We start from the raw sequence: 21,340 nt of genomic DNA on the forward strand, positions 1-21,340 counted from the left end.
TGGATTATAATTGCTTTACAATGTAGTGTTAGTTTCTGCTGTACAACAAAGTGAGTCAGCTATATGTATACATATATCCTCTCCCTCTTGAGCGGAGCTCCCTCCCATCCTCCCTATCCCACCCCTCTAGGTGGTCACAAAGCACCGAGCTGATCTCCCTGTGCTATAAAGCAACTTCCCACTAGCTATCTAGTTTACACACAGTAGTGCATGTATGCCAGTGCTACTGTCTCAATTCATCCCAGCCTTCCCTTCCCCCTCTGGGTCCACAAGTCCGTCTCAAGGTGGATGAGCAGCAGAACACTTTTTTTCAAACAGCCTGGAAACTATGTTTGCACTTTGGATCCAAGTTCCTGCTTAGATTCCTGTACCTTTTGAAAATATGCCCCTCCTTCTTTCCTTGTGACAAGCAATTGTCTATTTTTAATCAAATATGATGTATCTAGCAGGCAGAATAGAGTTCATTATAAAAAGAAGGCATCGAAATTTACATTACAAGTTTACTGTTATGTGATTATTCCCAGCAGCAGATGACTATAAATGACCTAACAATACCCCTTTTCCTTGACAAGATATCTACGCACAAAACCTAGAGCACTGAAATCTAGTCCCAATGTGAAGATGTCTTCAATCAGGCCAACCATGTCTGTGCCATTAAACAATGGGAAGTAAGAGGTCATCTTTTACTAGGAATTCAAAAAACACAGCTTATTGCCAACAATGGCTTTTAGTGCCATAAAGGTCTGATGTGACACACAGAAAAAGTACTTCATTTTAATAAAATTACAATAACTGATTGCATAAATAAGTCATAAAGCCAACCTACACAAATAGAAACTTCCAAAGGTATGATTATGCAAGATTAAAACCACATCTTAGAACTTTTTAATTGCTAGAAACAATTTAAATAGACCTGAAAAAAAAAAAAAAGACTGGTTTTCTTTATGTGAAGGCTTTAATTTTGATACAAGCTAAGGTTTTTTAATTTTTTTTTAATTTTAAATTTATTTTTTTATTTTTGGCTACACCACATGGCATGTGGGATCTTAGTTCCCCAACCAGGGATCAAACCCATGCCCGCTGCATTGGAAGCGCCGAGTCTTAACCACTGGACCACTAGGCAAGTTCCCAAGCTAAGGTTTTGAGAGCTGTAATTGTTTTGTAATAATTGAGGGGATATAAGACCGATTTACTAAAATAGTATTTTAAAGTCAATATTTTTATTGTTATGTTTTTATGATGTTAATTTCTGATATTAATATTTTAATACTGCTTAAAAATTTTTGTGATTATTATGGAAGAAATGTATCACAAAAATTAATTAAGCAACATGGCAGGTAAATTATGATCTAGCTAAGGCAAGCCACTAAATATTAAAATACTTGTACCAAAAATACCATCTAATAGTTCTTTAGAATTTATTAGCACAAGCTAATGTTTACATAGGGTGAATCTTATTCACTGCAAAGGACAGGTATGTATAAGTGTGGCTCAGTATCCAATGTCTCAAATCATTACCTTAATTACAAGGTAGCTTTGTCAACTGGATGCTTCTACACCAGTGTTTTCCAAACCATGGAAAATGATGAATTACAGCAATGACAAAAATGCTTGAAAGCACAAGGTTTAGGAACATTGGTCTTTGGCAATGAGTACGATTAACTATAATTGTACCAAAATAGTATGATTTGCCACCGCTAATATTTTTTGTTGTTTTTTTCTTGTTTTCAGTTTGAGAAAATAAACTAACAACTACCACAAAAACCACAATAACAATAACAATGCAACAGCAACAAAGACAGCAACTATTCTGTTTCATGAAATTAGTGCCAACCTACCTTTCTTACATTTCTGCCCATGCAGAAAATGTGTATCTGTCTCGACAAAAACTAATTCTAATACCTTTCTAAAATTATATTTCAACTCCTGCCTGGAACTCTACTGAACAACGTTTTAATCTATCTAAATTGTATAGTATCTTTTAGATTTAGTTCAAAATTTCTCAATGAAGCTTTCCCCTACCTACTTCAGGTCAAAGGATAAACTATCCTACAGTATTTATAGTTGTATATATCGTTTATTAGGCAACTATCAATCCATGAATTACTGAGAATACAAAGATGAGTAAAGACACAGTCTGAGAGATTAATGGAAGAATCTGACATTAATAAAATAAAAACATATTTATAAAATTGTAAACCTGTAATATTGCAACTGAGGGGAGTGCTATGAAAGGGCACAGTTCTAGAAGGGCCTACAATAGGAGGATTTGACCTCATTAGGTGGGTCCTTAACAGTTTCCCACCAGCAACTGATATTTAAGCTGAGAAAAGTAGGAGATACACATATGAAGAGGCAGGGGAAGCCTTCAGGTCAAGAGAACAACAAACATAAAATTCCTGAGGCAGGAGAGAGCAAGGCCAGTTTGCAGAGCCAGAAAGGAACAAGAAGCAATACTGGGAGAAGGAACGGGATGGGGAGGGCGGGCAGGGAGAATGCATTTTTGCCTTTATCCTAACAATAAGAGAAACCACTGATGGGTTTTAAGCTGGAAGCAAGGAGTAGCACCATCAGATTGTTTTCACAGATATTACTCTAGCTATGCTGTGGGAGAAAAACTGGAGACAGCCAGAAATGTGGACAGACTAGTCATACACCTGAAATAGTCCAGACAAGGGATGATGGTAATTTAGGCAGGAACATTAGAAACCAACAGGCATTTTTATTGAACACTCAGTAAAATAAACTGTATAAAAGGACAAGATCATAACACTGAACAACAGATTAAAACTAAGCTAAGAAATGAACATCTACATCAATACGGAGCTAATTTTCTCTCTACACCAAGGATTCAGGACCTCCACGTCCAGTACACTCCAAAATCATGTGAAAATTTAGAGTATATGGAGACAGGTCCATAGCTCTAACTAGACTCTCATGGAAGCCTGGGATCTAGAATCTCTGGTTCAAAGGATTCTGTAAGTATAAGATCTAAAGGTATTAAAAAAAAAATCACCACATTTTTCCATTTCTCTAAGGAACTACATAAACCACTAATGGAAGTTCTATAATTCTCAATGACAAAAAGTAGAGATGGCCCATATAATTTATCACCAGAATCCCTTAGCTAGTTTTTATATGCCAATAACTCTTAACATGTTTCCTTTCCTGGAGCCAAATTCAGATTATTCAATAGATCTACTGGAGTCTTTTTTCCAGGCTTGAAAATCCACTCAGCCATAAGAATAATAGTGTGTTTTTTCATTTCTAAAATTACATTTCAATAATATTCAAAGTAAAGTCTTAGCCTTTCAACCTCCCCCTTTCTTTTATTCACTTCAGAGAATGTGCCATTAGCAATCTGACTGACTGGATTCATGCTCAGTTCTCTCCCCTTGCCTCCCCTCCTCACTCTGGGCGGGTGAGGTGATCCTTCCTGTCCCCACTGACTGTGGCACTGCTTTGCTCAAATGAATGTGTGCTCAATTTGTGATTCTTGTACTCTGGTGACCAGTCACAGTAGTATCCTGGCAATATGTAACTAACACAACTAGGCATCCTCTGCACATTTTATCTCTTTCTGTAGTTGAGTTTTTTTCTGACCATTCATTTTCTTCTCTATCTGAATTAACCAACAGAGTATATACTGCTCTCTTGTTATCTGCTATTATCTGGAACACTTATGTATATCTTGCAATACTTAAAATAGTCATAGGTTTATATTTGATTCTCACTTCACACATTTCTTAATTTCACTGATCAGAGACACTTCATTATATGTCTGTACCTAAGTTACTTAGAATGATACTTTAGGCAGAGAAAATTAGCTCTCATATAACTTATTCCCTAGCAAATATTAACAAAAAAATCTCTTACCTTTTGGTGGAAAATAGGACTTGCTTTCTGCTTTATGAGGCCAATCTACTACCAAAGGCCCAAATCTTCTGAAGCTAGCAGTTATTTCATCTTAAAAAAGTACAATAATATGCATTAGGAATCAGTTTTAATGATTCATTCTAAAAAACTCCTATATTTTATATGTTATTTTAAAGATTTAAAAATTTAAAGTACCAAATAGCCTAAGATAAACTAGAATATAAATACTAGAAACATGTCTAATATCCTCACTAAAATGATACATAAATCTTAATAGCTATTTTAATCAAAATAGTTTTTAAGTAGCACATTGGCTAGAATAATCAATTCAGTGTGACTTCTAAAATTTTATATACTAATGTATGGACACTAATGGATTTATAGTATACCAAATCATAAATATCACTGGCTTGAAAAACATGCCAACATTATATCAAGTTAAAGATCCATAAGAGATCCATTGCTGCTTGATAAAGTAAAATATTGTAGGAAAAAAAGGGCTGCTGAAACAAGACATGTAAAGCTATAATATTTCTAAAATATACTAGGGTCTGATACATGCCAGGTAGTTTCACTGAAAGACATACAGGTCACATCCAATGACATGTTCTAGGTTATTTTATCACATGGAAACTTTATTATACTGATTAATACATAGAATAAGTTTGTCGATATTTGAATCACAATTGAAAAAATTCCCAAAATGTAGCAATATATTCTCTATTAGTAAGTTGTGAATGAGAGTGGCAGATTTCCCACAGCTTTGCAAATATTAGTTTCAGTATTTTTAATCTTGAATTATTTTTCTTTTGTTATTATTACATATGATAATTTTTACATATGCTTATTAGTCTTTGCATAACCTAAATTTCCTGTTTATGTACTGTTTCCATTACTTGCTTGCGTTTTATAGCCTCTTTTCTTACGTGTTTCTAAAAGCACATTTATCCTTAAAGAAATTGAATTTTTAACTGTCATGCATTACAGGTAAAGTTTTGTGGTTGGTTACCTTTAATTCATTGTGTGTGTGTGTGTGTGTGCACACGTGCATGCATGCGTGTGCGCGTGCATGCATGTTATAGTCATACAAAAAGTTTTAAAAAGTTTTAAATAAATACATAAAACAAAAAGTTTAATGTATTCAAATATGTTCTATATTTAAAAACATAAGTAGGATATGAACTAGATGAAAATCTTATTTACAAAAAATGCTCACAATAACAATATGCATAAGATATAAAGTAAAGAAACAAACTTAAAAAAAGTTATTTGTTCAATTATCTTTATATTTCAACAGGTGACAAAATATTTAAACAGAGATGGATATCCATTTTAACTGAAAATCTCTAGAGGTAAAAAAAACTCCATATCCCCATTCACATTATATTTCAGGTTTGTTTTTTTATATGCCAAATCATCATTTTACCTTCATCAATATCTGGAGGAAGACCACCAACAAAAACTTTTCGAGAGAAACGTTCTATTCGCTCTCCATTTTGATGAGCTGAGTAACATGTGGGTGAATTTAAAACACCAACTTGATCATTATGACCATCATCCAGCAAGCCATCATCTATTGGAAAGAGGGAAGAACGACCTAAAATATAAGAACAAATATAACTTGAATCTCAGATCTAAGAAAATGATAAATTAAAGTCAGGCATAAAAAGAGCAACAACAGATTCAAAGGCTTAAAATTGAAGGTGACATAGGCATAAAAAAATTAAGGAAAATTCAGAGAGTTTAAAGGTTTAATTACCTAGATTCAAGAGAGAAGTTGTCTGAGGAATGACTTAGAAATAAGCATGGTCATATGACAACAATTATATCACAAACAAACACTAAATCACTTCAATTTCTTATGGGAAGCAGCAAGAATCTGATGTATGGAGATGGTTAGACTGGATGTGTAACCTTTTAGAAGAAAGGTTTTAGGAGAAACCTTTTAGAAATTGGTGGCAGAAAGAAATGGCACAGACTAAACAGATAAGAAGACAATAAAAAACCACTTGCAGACTACAGTAAGGACAAAAGCACCAAGTAATACTTGCATATAAGACCTTGAATTAATTTACGGCATGTGTGTCAATTACATAAAAAGGTAGACAGGGCTTCTGCACATATGCAAAACAGAAAAAGGCACCCCCTCTAGGACTTCAGTCCCCGTCTGAGCCCACCCTCGTACGGGCACAGCCTGTATAATCCTCTGCAGCAATCCTGATGCTAGACTCTGTGGCCTGCATAGAATTGGGGTTGAGGTGAGAAGGAAGGGGCTACATGTCTGTGAACTATAGCTAGCTAGATGTTAGAAATAAGAATTTTAATTTTATAAGACCAAAAACAGGGAGAAAGATCATATTTGGTATAGGAAACAGAAATTATTCTGCAGATACCCATGTTCACTGAGTAACTCTGGATATTTAGCTTTCCCAATACCTTTCTCATTGGTCAGGAATAAGGACCAATGAGAAAAAAAGTCAATATTCTTTGTGATCAAAGGAAAGAAAGCTCTTCAAAATGAAACTATTTTCCTTAAAATGAACCTCATCAAGAGCCATCAAAAGTAATATTAATTATACGGGGCTTCCCTGGTGGTGCAGTGGTTGAGAATCTGCCTGCCAATGCAGGGGACACGGGTTCGAGCCCTGGTCTGGGAAGATCCCACATGCCGCGGAGCAGCTGGGCCCGTGAGCCACAATTACTGAGCCTGCGCGTCTGGAGCCTGTGCTCCACAACAAGAGAGGCCGTGATAGTGAGAGGCCCGCGAACTGCGATGAAGAGTGGTCCCCACTTGCCACAACTAGAGAAAGCCCTCGCACAGAAACGAAGACCCAACACAGCCATAAATAAATAAATAAATATTAAAAAAAAAAGTAATATTAATTATGAATAACTGGTTCAACTTTCTATGGTTGGACTTTAAGTAAATAATTGTATATTTTAAAAGGATTAAGATGAGGTAGAGAAACAACATGCACATTAACTAGTTTTTGATTAAAATGGCAAACCCAAATTTTATACTTATTTCAGACATGGCAATACTTAAGTAGAAATACTGAATGCAGTGACAAAGAAAATCACTACATAAGCAATGTCACACAACTGACCTAAAATGACTTAAAATTTTTTCTTAACTATAATATTGTAAGAATATTCATTATATATTAATGAATTATTCTATATTTCTAATTATAATAAATACTAAAGTTAGTAAAATAACTATCAAAATCTATAATCTATATGTCTAAAATCTATTAACCAAAGTTCAGCTGAACGAAGGATGTAATGGAAAGGCTAGGAATATGTCACATACTGGCCATACTAACAAGAATCTTCATTGCTGGAAAATCATGACCACTTTCTTTCTAGAAGCCATAAAAGTTATAGAGTTAAATACCCGTTTAAAAGAGGAGTTAACTAAATATATATCATCAACAAAAATATTATTTTTTACCTTTCCAATTATCCTTCCCTATAACCCAAATCAACATGACAATAAAAGGAGAACCAGTTAATAATTATGTCTTCCATGTACTTTAAACATACTTTCTAAGAATGATCCATGAAAATGACTGGCAGTAAAGGTAAAATTATATGTGTTGAGAAAAGTAGAGTTTGATCATAAAGTGATTTGGACTAAAATATTTACAACAGTTTTCAACCAAAATTAAACTACCTTTCTCCTTTTTTGCTCTGAAACTAGGATATATTTTCAGGTTTTTATACCTCAAAAGAATGAAATTGACTGATAATGAAATCACAATATAAAATCTGTGGGATGTAGCAAGAGGTACTTACTTAGAGGAAAATTTTCATACTTACAGGGAATTTTATAGTTTTAAATGCATATTAGAAAATAAGAAATGCTTAAAATAAATAATCCTAGTTTCTGCCACAAAGAGGTAGAAAAAGAATAAATTAAATACAAAAAGAGTAGCATCAAGGAAATGGAAAAAGTAAAATCAATGACACAGAAAACAAACTAATGTAAAAAAAAAGTCAATAAAGGCAAAAGTTGGATCTTTGAAAACTTAAAAAATCGAAACACTTCTCAGCAAAGTTCATCAAGTTCATGAATAAAAAAGAAAACTAAAATTACCAGGAGAGGAAAAGAAAACATTTGTACAAAATTAGTCAATTTACAGCTTAAAGCTAAGCATGGTTCTTTGATATCAATGTATAACTGTACTTTTATTTACTGATTGTTGTTTTAAAAATAAAAACAAACACAAAACAAACTATTATTATTAAGGATGAATATTCCTCCCATCCTCAAGATCCTAGCAGCCACTCTACTGGGTTAAATAACCCACCAGTGTGATTTTTATTTCATATGCAAGGATTAAAAAAACTATCAAAACAACAGAAGTAGGTCCAGGACTGATCTCTCTCAGGCACCATCTGTTTAATCAGATAGAATCACTATCACACATGTTTCTCCAAAGAACTGAGACAGGAGCTATAAGGTACATTTATTACTTAAAAGTATTTTGCTCCAATAATAGGTCTGTCCTTTTATCACAGAGAATGAATAAGATATTTAATTTAAACAATCAATTAAAACCTAGTACCCTGTATGTCTTTGTAAATTAATGTCTAGACATAATATATTTACTTTAAAATTAAGTTCACTAAAATTTTGTTTCTTGTAAAAATTGGTATGTCTGGGTATAGGTGTTGGGTAGGTAAGTCAGTCTCTTCGAGGAGGAGGGATTAGCAATTTTTTCTGTAAAGGGCCAGATAGTAAATATTTTAGACTTCGTAGGCCATACATTTCTCTGTTGCAACTACTCAACTGTCATCACTGTAGCTCCAAAGCAACCAGACAAAAAGTAACTGAATGGCATGACTGTGTTGTAATAAAACTTTGTTTAAAAAACCAGAATCCTTGGCTTGTGGTTTATAGTTTGCTGACCCTGTCTTATAGTATTACCCTGGCTTTTTTTTGGTCATGCTTTGAAGATTTCGTCCATTCTCTGACAGTTATCAAAATAATTAACATACAGAAATCTGTTGCATTTCTACACACTAATAATGAACTATCAGAAAAGGGAAAGCAAGAAAACGATCCCACTTACAATCACATCAGAAAGAATAAAATACCTAAATAAACTTAAGTAAGAAGGTGAAAGACCTATATTCTAAAAACTATTAGGCACTGATGAAAGAAACTGAAATGACACAAATAAGTGGAAAAATATACTGTGCTCATAGGAGAATTAATATTGTTAAAATTTCCATACTACTCAAAGAAATCTACAGATTCAATGCAATCTCTATTAAGATACCAACGGCATTTTTCACACAACTAGAACAAATAATCCTAAAATTTGTATAGAACCATAAAAAAAAAAAAAAAACAACAAAACCTTGAATAGCCAAAGCAATCTTGAGAAAGAAGAACAAAGCTGGAGGTATCAGGCTCCCTGATTTTAAGCTATACTAAAAAGCTAGAGTAATCAAAACAGTATGGTACTGACATAGAAACAGACACATAGATCAATGGAACAGAACAGAGCCCAGAAATAAATCCTCGCTTATATGGTCAATTAATCTATACGACAAAGAAGGCAAGAATATACAATGGGAAAAGATAGTCCCTTCAATAAATGGTGCTGGGAAAACTGAACAGCTACATGCAAAAGAATGAAACTGAACTACTTTCTCACACCATATACAAAAATAAACTCAAAATGGATTAAAGACTTAAATGTAAGACCTAAAACTCCTAGAAGAAAACATAGGCAGTAAGCTCTTTGACACTGGTCTTAGCAATATTTTTTTTTTGAATATGTCTCCTCAGGCAAGGATAACAAAAGCAAAAATAAACAAATGGGACTACATCAAACTGTAAAAAGCTTTGCACAGTGAAGGAAATCATCAACAAAATGAAAAGGCAATCAACTGAATGGGAGACGTATTTGTAAATGATATATTCAGTAAGGGGTTGATATCCAAAATATATAAAGAACTCATTCAACTCAATTATCAACAACAACAACAACAACAATAAGCAGAGGACTTGAATAGACATTTTTCCAAAGAAGACATACAGATGGCCAACAGATACACAAAAATATACTCGACATCACTAATCATCAGGGAAATGCAAATCAAAACCACAATGAGATACCAACTCACACCTGTCAGAATGGCTGTTATCAAAAAGACAAGAAACAACAAGTGCTGGCGTGGATGTGGAGAAAAGGCAACACTCATAAAATGTTGGTGGGAACAAAAACTTATTCAGGCACTATGGAAAACAGTGTAGAGATTTCCTCAAACAATTAAAAATAGAGCTGCCATACAATCTAGCAATAATACTTCTGGGTATTATCTGAAGAAAATGAAAACACTAATTCAAAAAGATATATGTACCCCTATGTTTACTGCAGCATTATTTACAACAGACAAGATATGAAAGCAACCTAAGTGTCCATCAATAGATGAATGGATAAAGAAGATGTGATATATATATGCCATGGAATATTACTCAGCCGAAAAAAAATTGCAAATCTTGCAATTTGCAATAACATGGATGACCTAGAAGGTATTATGTTAAATGAAGTAAGTCAAAGATAGATACTGTATGACTTCACTTATATGTGTAATCTAAAAAACAACACAAATGAATAAACAGAACAAAACAGAACCAGATTCATAGATACAGAGACTAAACTGGAGGTTTCCAGAGGGGAGAAAGGTAGGGGAATAAACGAAATAGAAATAGGTAAAAGGGATTAAGAGGTATAAACTTCCAGTTGTAAAACAAGTAAGTCACAGAGATGTAATGTACAGCATAGAGAATAAAGTCAATAATACTGTAATAACTTTGTATGGTGACAGATTGTTACTAGACTTATCATGGTGATCATTTTGTAATGCACACAAATACTGAATTACTATGTTGTACATCTGAAACTAGTATAATATTGTATGCAAATTATAATTCAATAAAAAAATGTCAAAAAAGTATTTATCAAAGATGAAAATTTTCAGCCTTTATGTCATCATAAAAGGGTTTGGTAGTGGTGATATTAGGGGGTATACACTTACTCTGGCTACTTCACAAGACTGTTAAAAGAGTCAAATGAGTTCAAATTAAATCTAATCATAGAAAATCCCAGGTCAACTTTTAAGCAATATTTTAAGTATAATGTATTATTAATAATTCCTTATTCATTATAGCACATGAATATGAATGGCTACATACACAGTATGAATAAATCCAACCTCTCTAATTAAACCTCCATATTTTCATTCCCTTTAAAAAGTATTTCTCCTATCTTTTCATTCCATATATAATCTACTAAAATCTACTAACTAAAGCTTTGCTTGTCTGCTAGAAAAGATTGCTTTGTGGTGTTTAGTACCACTAACTAAAATACTGTAGGTTCTTTATTTCTACTATTTTAAAAAATATTCTATATATTTTTACTCCTTCTGGAGTAGAGCAGCCCTTTAATCCTTTATTAAAGGGAAGATTGCAATAATAGAAATATTTTAGATTGAGAGATAGAGTTTAAGTTCCATTTCACAACTCCCTTCACAATCTCCCACCCTACTCCAAGCTCAGACGAGCATGTTCACTCTCAGAATGGAATAAACATTGAACAGACAATAAACACAAAAGATAGATGTGAGAGTCTTTCTCCTTTCTAATCCTGGCCCCCAGGCAGCACTGAAGTAGAACTCTTTATGGCTTCCACAGTACAGAAATACATAGGAGTTGGGGCAGGACACAAATGAAAAGCAGGGAGAGAAACCTTTGCTTTTTCTTAATTACTTTCAGTATAATTAAATTTTGATTATTCCTAAGGTATATTTCATATATTAATATCTGTACCCAGTTTGATTTAAAGTTCTTATGTTGACATTATTAAAGATATTAAAATATATAAATTCATTTTGGTAGTAATTTGGTTTTACTGCAGTCAAGCGGGAAATCTTTTAAATGAAAACAGCTACTCTGTGCCTGAGCTTAAAGGTGAGTCAAAGGTGACAAAAGAAGAAAAAATAGTTCTTCCTAAACTAGATTATAAAGTCAAAATGCCTTGAGAAAATAATACTGTCCACCCACCACTGCACTGGTAAAGAACAATGTCTTATTTTTTGGCAAAAATTATATCAACTCAGTGTGACACATCCCACATCAACAGATCTGATGTGTATGAGATTTTTTTTTAGAAAAGAAAAATGACTAAATAAACGAATAAATGTACTTCCTTTGATGGACCAAATCTAAAACATGAAACCCATAAAAGGGGTCCTTGGTAGTTAAAAGGTTATTGATGTGATACTGATATAACATCTAGCATAGGAAGAGGAAAAAATGAGTAGAAAATAGGAAGAGAGCCAGGCTACTTCTAGTTCTTTCTGAGTCATTCCTTTGGTATGTGGGTTTTTTTTTTTTTAATGTTTTATTACTTACTGTGTTAAACTACTTTCAAACTCAAATAAAATCTCTCAACAGTTATTTCTAATGGGTAAACTTCTTAAAAAATTTTATTGAAGTATAGTTGATTTACAATGTTAATTTCTGCTGTACAGCAAAGTGACTCAGTTATATAAAATATATATATTATATATATATTCTTTTTCATATTATGATTTATCACGGGATATTTTCATCTGACCATCAAATCCAAAATTGTAAAAGCAGACTCCTACTATTCACAGAGGATCAACTAAAAAAATTACTAATGCCATGTAATTTGAGAGGAAAATTCAGGTGTTACCCCCCCAAACTAAGCCATATAAATGTGACAACTGTCACTTCTGTCCTATAGAAGGCTTCTACCAAAAGCCTTAAAACCACGTGAGATCTTTCTTCCAATGCTGGGAGGCAGTTCTGAAGTAGAGGAAATCTTTATGGCTCCCAGAGGACAGAGATATATATGAGTAGTAGCAAGTTCCTATCTAAAAGCAGAAATTTTTCCTTTTTCTTGATATTATAGTCACAGTCTACAATTATTGAACTGAGATAAAAGAAGATAAACAACATGACTTTCTTATACCTTGTTCCTAAGAAATTCCTAGATCATGATATTTACATTGGAGTATACCAAATCAGATTAAATATAAATCACACTAAGGTTAAAAGATGAAAAGTGTATAAAAAGAAAAGAATCCTAAATTGCTCTATAGTTTCAAAAACACCTAAAAAATCACAGATTGGTAAATGGGATTTTTCAAGAGAATTAAAGCTCCATATTAAAATAGCATAGTGAAATAAGATAGTGCATAGAACTGAAAATAGGCACCAAAATTCTCAATTCTTCCCCTCTTCTCAGTGGCTAGTAACAATCTTTAGAAAGTTATTCAGCTTCAGTTTTCTAAGTCTTGAGTTTCTATAACCTCTAATTTCTTAGAAAAATAAAGAACCAAGAGATTCAGTGAAGCATTTGAAGAAACCAAATTCTGAAAATGAAGTTAAATTCAGACAATGTGAAATACAAAACTCAAAATACTACTTACAAATATAAAGTACTAGTTTCTGTCATCAATGGTGACAAATGGTTTTGCTTGTTTGTTTTCAAAGTAACATACTCCTGACTAGATAAAAAGAAATTGAAGAACTGGCACACATATATAAAATTTATCAAAAGGCACTATTATCACTGTCTATCCTCCATGGCTCAAGGGAGATTTTACGGGTCAAGGAAAATCCTTTCATTCAGTTTGGCACTTACAACAACTACATAAATAGTATGATTGTTGGTCACTTAGAGGACAATCTAGTGTAAAGTTACTTTTGCTTCTTCTCATCCCATCGTCACATCTACCTTTCTCCCCATCAATTTCTGCACATGAAAAAGAAAAGCAAAGTTTAAGCCACGGAAAATGTCAGCTGCTTTCCTAGGAAGCTGAATAGTACAGTATCATATAGTCCTGGCCTTTTCCTTAAGATAACAAGAACCCAGAGGGGAAGACTTTTGTGGGAGAGAGAAAGAATGTGTGTGTGTGTATGGTGTTAGAGACAGGGAGAGAGAAACTATTATATTCTTAGAAGACACAGAGAAATATTAGCAACATGATTTCTATATATCAGTGTTAACAGTAATCTGTTTGGTATTTGTCATTTTCAACTGGGTCAAACTAATAAACTAGAGTTGTAAATTACATACCATAGATAAGACAATCAGTTACAGACTGAGAGAGCATGTCACCTTCACTAGTATTTATTAAACAAATCTCTTAAAAAAACTAAAAACAGCAGGTTTATTTTAAAAGATACACAAATAACTTTAAAAACAGTTAAAATCTGGACAGCTTAAAATGGAAAAGTTTATTAAATAACCATATTAGTATGAAAATGTACTTTAAAGGTTAAGATATTTAGGATTCAAAACTTTGACAAGTAAGTGCTCAAATCAAAATACAATTTTTTCTGTGAGTTTCCAGACATTGCATAATAAATCTGGGATAATTAATTACAACATTGATCAGTAAAACCCAATTAGAAAGAGTTATACCATAGCAAACAGAAATGAATTACCTCGTCTTCGCCCATAACTCCTTGCTGCATGTAAACAAAGGACAAATTGTAAAATGTCAGAACTAAAAATAAGCCCACATATACAAAAGCTATGTGGGCATCTGGAAATTAGTGCTACTTTGCCTTAAGAGCTACCACAATGTCATCACATAACATCGGCATGGTGTTTTAATATTTACAAAGCACTCATATGTGTATCATCTGAACTGTATAAAAACTGTGAAATTAACAGGAAAAATACAATTTATTCTCATTCATGTTAAAATTCATGAATAAGTATTTGTTTCATCTAATCAGGATAGGAATATGTAACACTTTATGGTTAAATAGCATCCCAAATAATATTCCCAATGAATGGAAATAACTTGAATTAAATCCTTGTTTTTCTACTTATTATAAAAGAGTGATATAGCATATACTGTCCAACTAGTAATTCATATCTAAATCACTTTATACCAAGCCCTGCATGGAAAAAGTAAATGGAAGACACAGAAGAATGAAAATATATAACAACGTTAAATTCATTCTCTGAAGCCTGTAGAGTTTAGATAGAATGTAAAGAAATAAATCCATGTTCAAACTTGCTTAACTGAAGAAATAATTAATGATATACCATAGCTAATAATGCTTCCAATCTTTTTGGTACAATTTATAACAGCTAACTAAGCGCTTATGTCTCTACATCTGGAGTAAGAGGGATTTAGATACAAATTATTATTAGTATCATCAAAGAATAGTACATGTGTTAAATATTGTAAAACTATAAAGCAGAAAGCATTTCAACCTATGTTATTAGCAGTTTACATAGTTCCTCATGGATAAAAAAATACAGCATTTTTCATAAGAAAGTACCAGCTTGATAAAATTTGCAACTTGTTTTTAAATAACTCCTCCCCCCAAATCTGAGTATACAATGAGTATTTCCACTCTGGAATTAACAGTAAACCAAAAACGACTGTCGAAATCAAGATCTTAATTTATGTTCATGGATTTTTTTAGGCCTGGGAAAAATTTGATATTGAAAAATTTCAAATCAAAATATATATTAAAAGTTGTCAGAAATGTAGTTTCTCCAAAGGTATAAAACTTAAAGATCAAAGGAAAACATTTCATCTCATTAAATACATTCTATTATAGAGATTTTACAAAATTAAAAAAAGAATTTATACTAATAAGGCTTTAATATAAAGAAGTGTGCCTACAAGGTGAGGATACAGCAGTAGTTCCCCTATAATAAAAAGGAGGAAAATCAAACTTGAAAACTCTTAATCGTTTACACTTCAAGAAATAAGTCAATAAATATTAGTCTTTTATATAAAGTAACTTCATTGGCATCCCTGCCATTCTACTGTCTTTAGTTATATAATCTGCTGCAGACTTAAACCTGTCCATGACGTCCAGTTACCTCAAAGCCTGGCAGATTTACCTGACCTGTATACTAGTTTATACATAGCTTACCTCTGTGTGTGTTTCTGTATATATAATCTGTATATATATATAGATTACATATAGCTTACCTGACCTATATATTAGTTTAGGATGAGGGTACAGGTGGAACCAGCATTTAGAATTTTGTTGTGTAGGTCTTCTAAAACTTATATAGGCCTTAAGGAAAACAGGGTTTCAAAGAGATGGAAGTCAACTATGGAAAATCAGACAACAGGAATTATAAAAGGAGCTATCAAGAACAGGCTATAGAAGAATGAATTCCCTGAAGTCTTACTAGTTGTATTAAGCATGGAAATGGTCAATAAGCCCCAAAACACTTCACAGCATGTCTTAGGAGCTGGGCTTCCTGCTTATCCTTAGGCCTGGTCTAATGGCATTAATCCAGTATAAATTTGCTTTGGGGAATTTCATTCATAGCTGTAGAGGGTCAAACATTTATAAAGCAAATGAAACTGTTTTAATCAAATTTAAAGTCAAATTATGAATTATGATGAAATAATAATGTGTAACATAATTCATGATCTATTGAGAAAATTAATGACATCATAACCATTTACGCTTCTTAGCTGAGGCTACTCAATATTAAAATAGTGAAAATATGCACAAACACTCACAACATCTTAGGTTTCATCTCAGTCCTAGGCTTGAACACATTATTTAGAAAATTTCTCCAACTATCTCATACCTGAGGAATTTTAGAATCCTGTAAAGAGCTATTGCACTTATTTTTTGGACAACTCTCAGATTCCAAGTCTTTACATTACCAAAAATAGAACTGACTGCAGATGAAGCTAAACCATGTGAAACGTCTCCTCTTCCCTGTCATGGAAATAACCAATCTGCTACCACCACGCTAAACAGTGGTATGTGTACTCACTTATTCTACCGATATTTCTATGTGAATTTCAGGGATATGTCCCACTGCAACTGAATCAGAATTATCAGAAATCCTCAGTGAGAAAGAAAAATCATTAAATGTCTAGTATTCATTATGTTTTAATTAAAACAGACTTCGTAAAACAATATGTTCCTCCCAAACTCATTTAGAATATGATTTAGAAAAAAAGCAAATAATTTGTTGTATAAAACACTGTATTTATAATATTAAATTTCAGTTACATAAATTTATAAAGCCTTAGAAAAAGTGAGGAATTGGCTATTTAACATACATGTGTAAATATATATATATTATGCATGTGTGTTAAAATATATATTATACACACACACATAAATATATTTCTTTGTTTTAAATGAAGGTAATAAGAAAGATGTGAGAAAAGCCTGAAGACCTTGCTTATACAAGGGGCTTTACATTTTGGTCCTGGATTACCAGTGATCTTATTTAGATTCTAACCCACAGCTACTAAAAAAGAAACAGGATAATTCTAACATTCTCCTTAGGACCTCTGTGCCCTTATATATTGACTCTTAGCTATAGTTTGTGGTACCTGAATTACTGCAGCTGGAGGAAGGGATAGGTAAACATACCAAATCAGCTGGAAATATTTAAAGGTTAAAGTTCTCTTGGTGTGAAACTAATGACATTCTTATTTTTTGCTCTAAAAAAGCCAAAACCAAGGAGAGAAATATGCCTCCCAAATCATAATCCTTTTCAAGATCCAAAATAAATCTGCTGCTATCTACTTCACTTCCATCAGCATAAAAAAAAAGAACTGATTGCATACTCAAGTTTCCTAATTTCATAACTTAATATACTTAAAACAATTTCATTACTGAGTAAATTTTCTTAATTAAAAGATACACATAACTTCCTCCCAAAGTAGAGCAAGCTCTTGATTACAAACATGGCTGTATGTGGCTAATCACGACAAATCTGAATTTCAAACCAGTTTGCTAACGCCACCCCCTCCCCATACTTCTGCTCTATCTGTTCTCCTTTTGAAAAATCATATGTACTAATAAAAATGTAAGCTATTTTCCTTGGGAGACATGTGAAGGGAGTACAGTAATTCCTACAGTAATAGAAACAAATACTCAAATACATCATTTTGTATTGCTCCTTACTTCTATGGAAAACAGGGTGTTTTTCAAAATTTTGTATTTTGTTTTTTACTATTGATAATTAAAAGTATAAGATTTATACACTTAGAAATAGAAACATTAAAGCCGTCATTCTAACATCAGACAGTAAAACCTTTGGTTTTTAGACAATCTACCCATTCCTATATAATGTGACTTCCCTAAAGTACTTCTGGATGTTAAATTTGGACTCTTCTACAAAATTTGAATTATTCAATAGTGGCAGTGTCCACTAGTCAATTCAGCTGGATTTCTAACTGAATTGAGGAACGTGGTCTGTTCAGAAGTAGGAGCCTATTTGCAGTTACATTTCTATGGCATTTTTTACTGTTAAAATTTAAAAAAAAATGTATATAACAACTTCATGAGACATACAGGTGTGGGATTATAACTTTTTCTATATCTGAGTAAACAGAGGCTCAGAGTTAAAGGATGTGCCAGGGGTAGTTCATAGATTTACCTATTTTGACCAACTTCCTGACCTTTATTCCAGTCCCTGTTTATCCCTTATAGGAATATTTACATGTTTAGCCATAATGCTAATTAATTAGAAAGGCAGAATCACAAAATCTTTACAATGTTTGCCTTATCTTCATAACAACTACACTCATATTTATGTATTATTTTTTTAATGGACTCAATCAAGCCTAGCACCACTGTAACATCACAGATTTCTGCCAGTTCTGTATTTTCTAAGGAATGTTCTTAAGCTGTAATAGTCATGTGTTTATTTTAATGTGTATTTGTGCACCATCAGAAATCATCTTAGGTACCACAAGGGGTAAGTGTACCACACTTTAGAAAACACTGCTTGAGAAGTCATTTTACTTTTATTGACTCAAATTTTGTCCCTAAATAGCTTCTTCCAAATGGTTCTAGTTTGGCTTTTTGAAATAACACAAAACAAGCCTTCTTTGTCCACTATACATAACATTCTTCAGTTGAAAATATCAGTTATGTCTTCTCTTAATTTTATATTCTCCAAACAGATCTAACTCCATCTATTCACAGGACATGATTTTTACTCTTTCAAAGTCATTTTTGTCACTGTTCATCACCCATTGCCACAACAAACTTTGACTTTCAGGAACTGTTCTAAATACTGTACATGAATGAATTCACTCACTTCTCACACGATCCCCCTGAGGCAGGCAGCATGCTGCCTCTCTTTTACACATGAGGACTCTTGAGTCAAAGGGAAGTTAGGTAAGCTGCCCAAGGTCACACAGCTAGAAATAGCAAACCTGGGTGTAAACCCAGATAGCCTGGCTCCAGAGTCTGTGATGCTAACCACTACGAACTACTGCTAAACCACCACACAAAATACTGATGCATAATTTATTACCAATATTGATTTTCTAAGTCTGTAATATTAGCTATGCTTGTTGCTTAAGTAATACAACTTACTTAATCAATTGCCTAATAGTGAGTGAAATCTGTAACAAACTAAAAAGAGCAACAATTTAAAAAGCAGGTCTATGTGCCGAGATGCTATAATTTCTTTAATCAGTCAATAATATTTAATAATAATTTAGTATAGGCAGAGGTTTGGTATTAAGATCACTTAATTCTCACTTCTTTCTTCAATAACGTTGATGTCTACAAAAATTATCTAAATCCTTAATATTCAAATACTTTCTAACCCTATAAATATACCCAATTTTCTGCTCTTGCTTTCCCTCTTAACCAATGATCCCAAATGAGTGAAGTGTTTTTTTTTTCTCTTTGGATCAAATTATTTCTACTGGCCTAAACACTTTTGATGTCCTAGTTTCATTATAATTTTTCTCCCCTAGTCCCTTACCAGAAGAAGTTCAGAATTTCCAGGATGGCTTACTGTACTGAGCATGTACTGTAGCCCTAAAATGGCATTCTGTGAAAAATGCTCACATAATGAAAAAACAGATTTGTCCACAGATGCAACTCTTGCCTGCCTTAATTTTATATTCTCCAAACAGATCCAATTCCTTCATCTATTCACAGGACATGATTTTTACTCTTTCAAAGTCATTTTGAAAATATGAATTTGAAAATATGACTGAAAATATATATTTAATAAAATATGCTTTTGTCTACTATGTTATGAAATACTTTCAACCTAACATCTAGATTATTTATAAAGGCTTTAGACAACTGATAAAGTCAATTAGTTTAACAATGTTTAGTGCAACCAAAAAGTATAAGCTGTAAAAATAGTGCGGCTACTAAGCTCTGCTCACAGAACCAACACATTCTACTGTGATTACGATATACTTCTAAATCATCCTAGTTTACTATGCATTCAGCAGTCTAAGAACATCTGTGAATGATCTAACAAATTATCTCATACAGTACTTTCCTTCAGATGGATTTTAACAGAATACGTGAAACATATGCAAATTCAAATTTTTCAACTGAATTGGCTTTTTTTAGAAGTTAAAATAGAAATGTGAATGATCTTTATATACCACATAGACTGTTCCAAAATAAAAGAATTTAAGGAAGTCAGGATCAATATATTAAAAATTTATCGTTACCTAAAGCTATCATTATTTTATAAATCAAGACCTGAGAGTAATAAAGATTATGATCTATTTTCTGTTTTGTAAACTCAATTTCAACAGTCCAATTTTTAGTCACAGATTTAGAGTTCAGAGACCAGCTACTTAAATGATATGTTTTTTTAATTCCATGGTAGAAAAAAGAAGTCCTGGAATGTAATTTCTAGTACCTTTCTGGTCAAAGTCTATGGAAACACCAAAATTCCCTAACTTCATAAATGTGGACTACTAGACCGTTGTAAGATCTAGCCTGAACATGGCCTCAGCCTAGAGTGCAGTCTGGCCCCATTGTTAATACCTTGACGATTCTACCTCTAACCATCTTTGATGATCCTTACTAATAGTTAATCCAGTGCTTAGACTAGGCTGGCATGTGGTGGGCGACTCAATACAGAAGGGTCAAATGTTGAATGAATCAATTTAGCACCTCACTTAACGCTTTGCGTCTTCAATTTTTCTCTCATTCCAAAATCCTATCTACCCTGACAATCTCCTAGGTAGCCTAGACTTTATTCCTACCTTTTCATCTTTACTTAATATTAGTTTTTACTTAACACTAGAGTTCACATGGTCTAGCTTTACACTGGCTGTTTTTTCAGCCTTTGTTTTTCAATTTCATTGCCATCTTTTTTCAACAAAGCTTTAGCTGAAAAAGAAGTGCCAAGCCATTCTAGTAATTAATTATGTATTTTAAAGGAAGTCCTATGCTATCTTTACCATTCCTTCTTCATCCTACTTACCTCTCCTCAGACCCGCCCTCTGATTTAAAAATACCTTTGTGAAGGATATTTTAATCCTGCATGTCTACTCCCACAGTCATCGATGTGCTAGGTACTGTGACTCTGAATGCAATGTTTGCCCCACAGAAAGAAAACAACTTCAATGAAAGTTTATTTATTTTTTCCACCAGAATAAAATTCACTGTGTAAACTTTCTA

General features: G+C 32.9%; 1 protein-coding gene across 14 annotated transcripts in view; it reads right to left on the reverse strand.

The window, feature by feature from the left end:
• The window catches only part of CPEB2 (cytoplasmic polyadenylation element binding protein 2), a 64,370-nt gene that overhangs the window by 12,133 nt on the left and 30,897 nt on the right, over positions 1-21,340 (reverse strand). For 7 of the 14 annotated variants that reach the window (XM_082461987.1, XM_082461979.1, XM_082461983.1 and 4 more), the window contains 2 exons: positions 5,303-5,473; positions 3,877-3,966 (listed from right to left, as the gene is read on the reverse strand). In XM_082461987.1, coding sequence (XP_082318113.1) covers positions 3,877-3,966; positions 5,303-5,473 — 261 coding nt within the window. Of the gene's footprint in view, positions 1-3,876; positions 3,967-5,302; positions 5,474-14,374; positions 14,399-21,340 lie in introns of all 14 variants that reach the window. The other 7 variants (XM_082461982.1, XM_082461976.1, XM_082461988.1 and 4 more) reach the window with 3 other exon arrangements.

Source organism: Balaenoptera physalus (assembly GCF_965194825.1).
Source record: "Balaenoptera physalus genome assembly, chromosome: 5".
Classification (NCBI taxonomy): domain Eukaryota; kingdom Metazoa; phylum Chordata; class Mammalia; order Artiodactyla; family Balaenopteridae; genus Balaenoptera; species Balaenoptera physalus.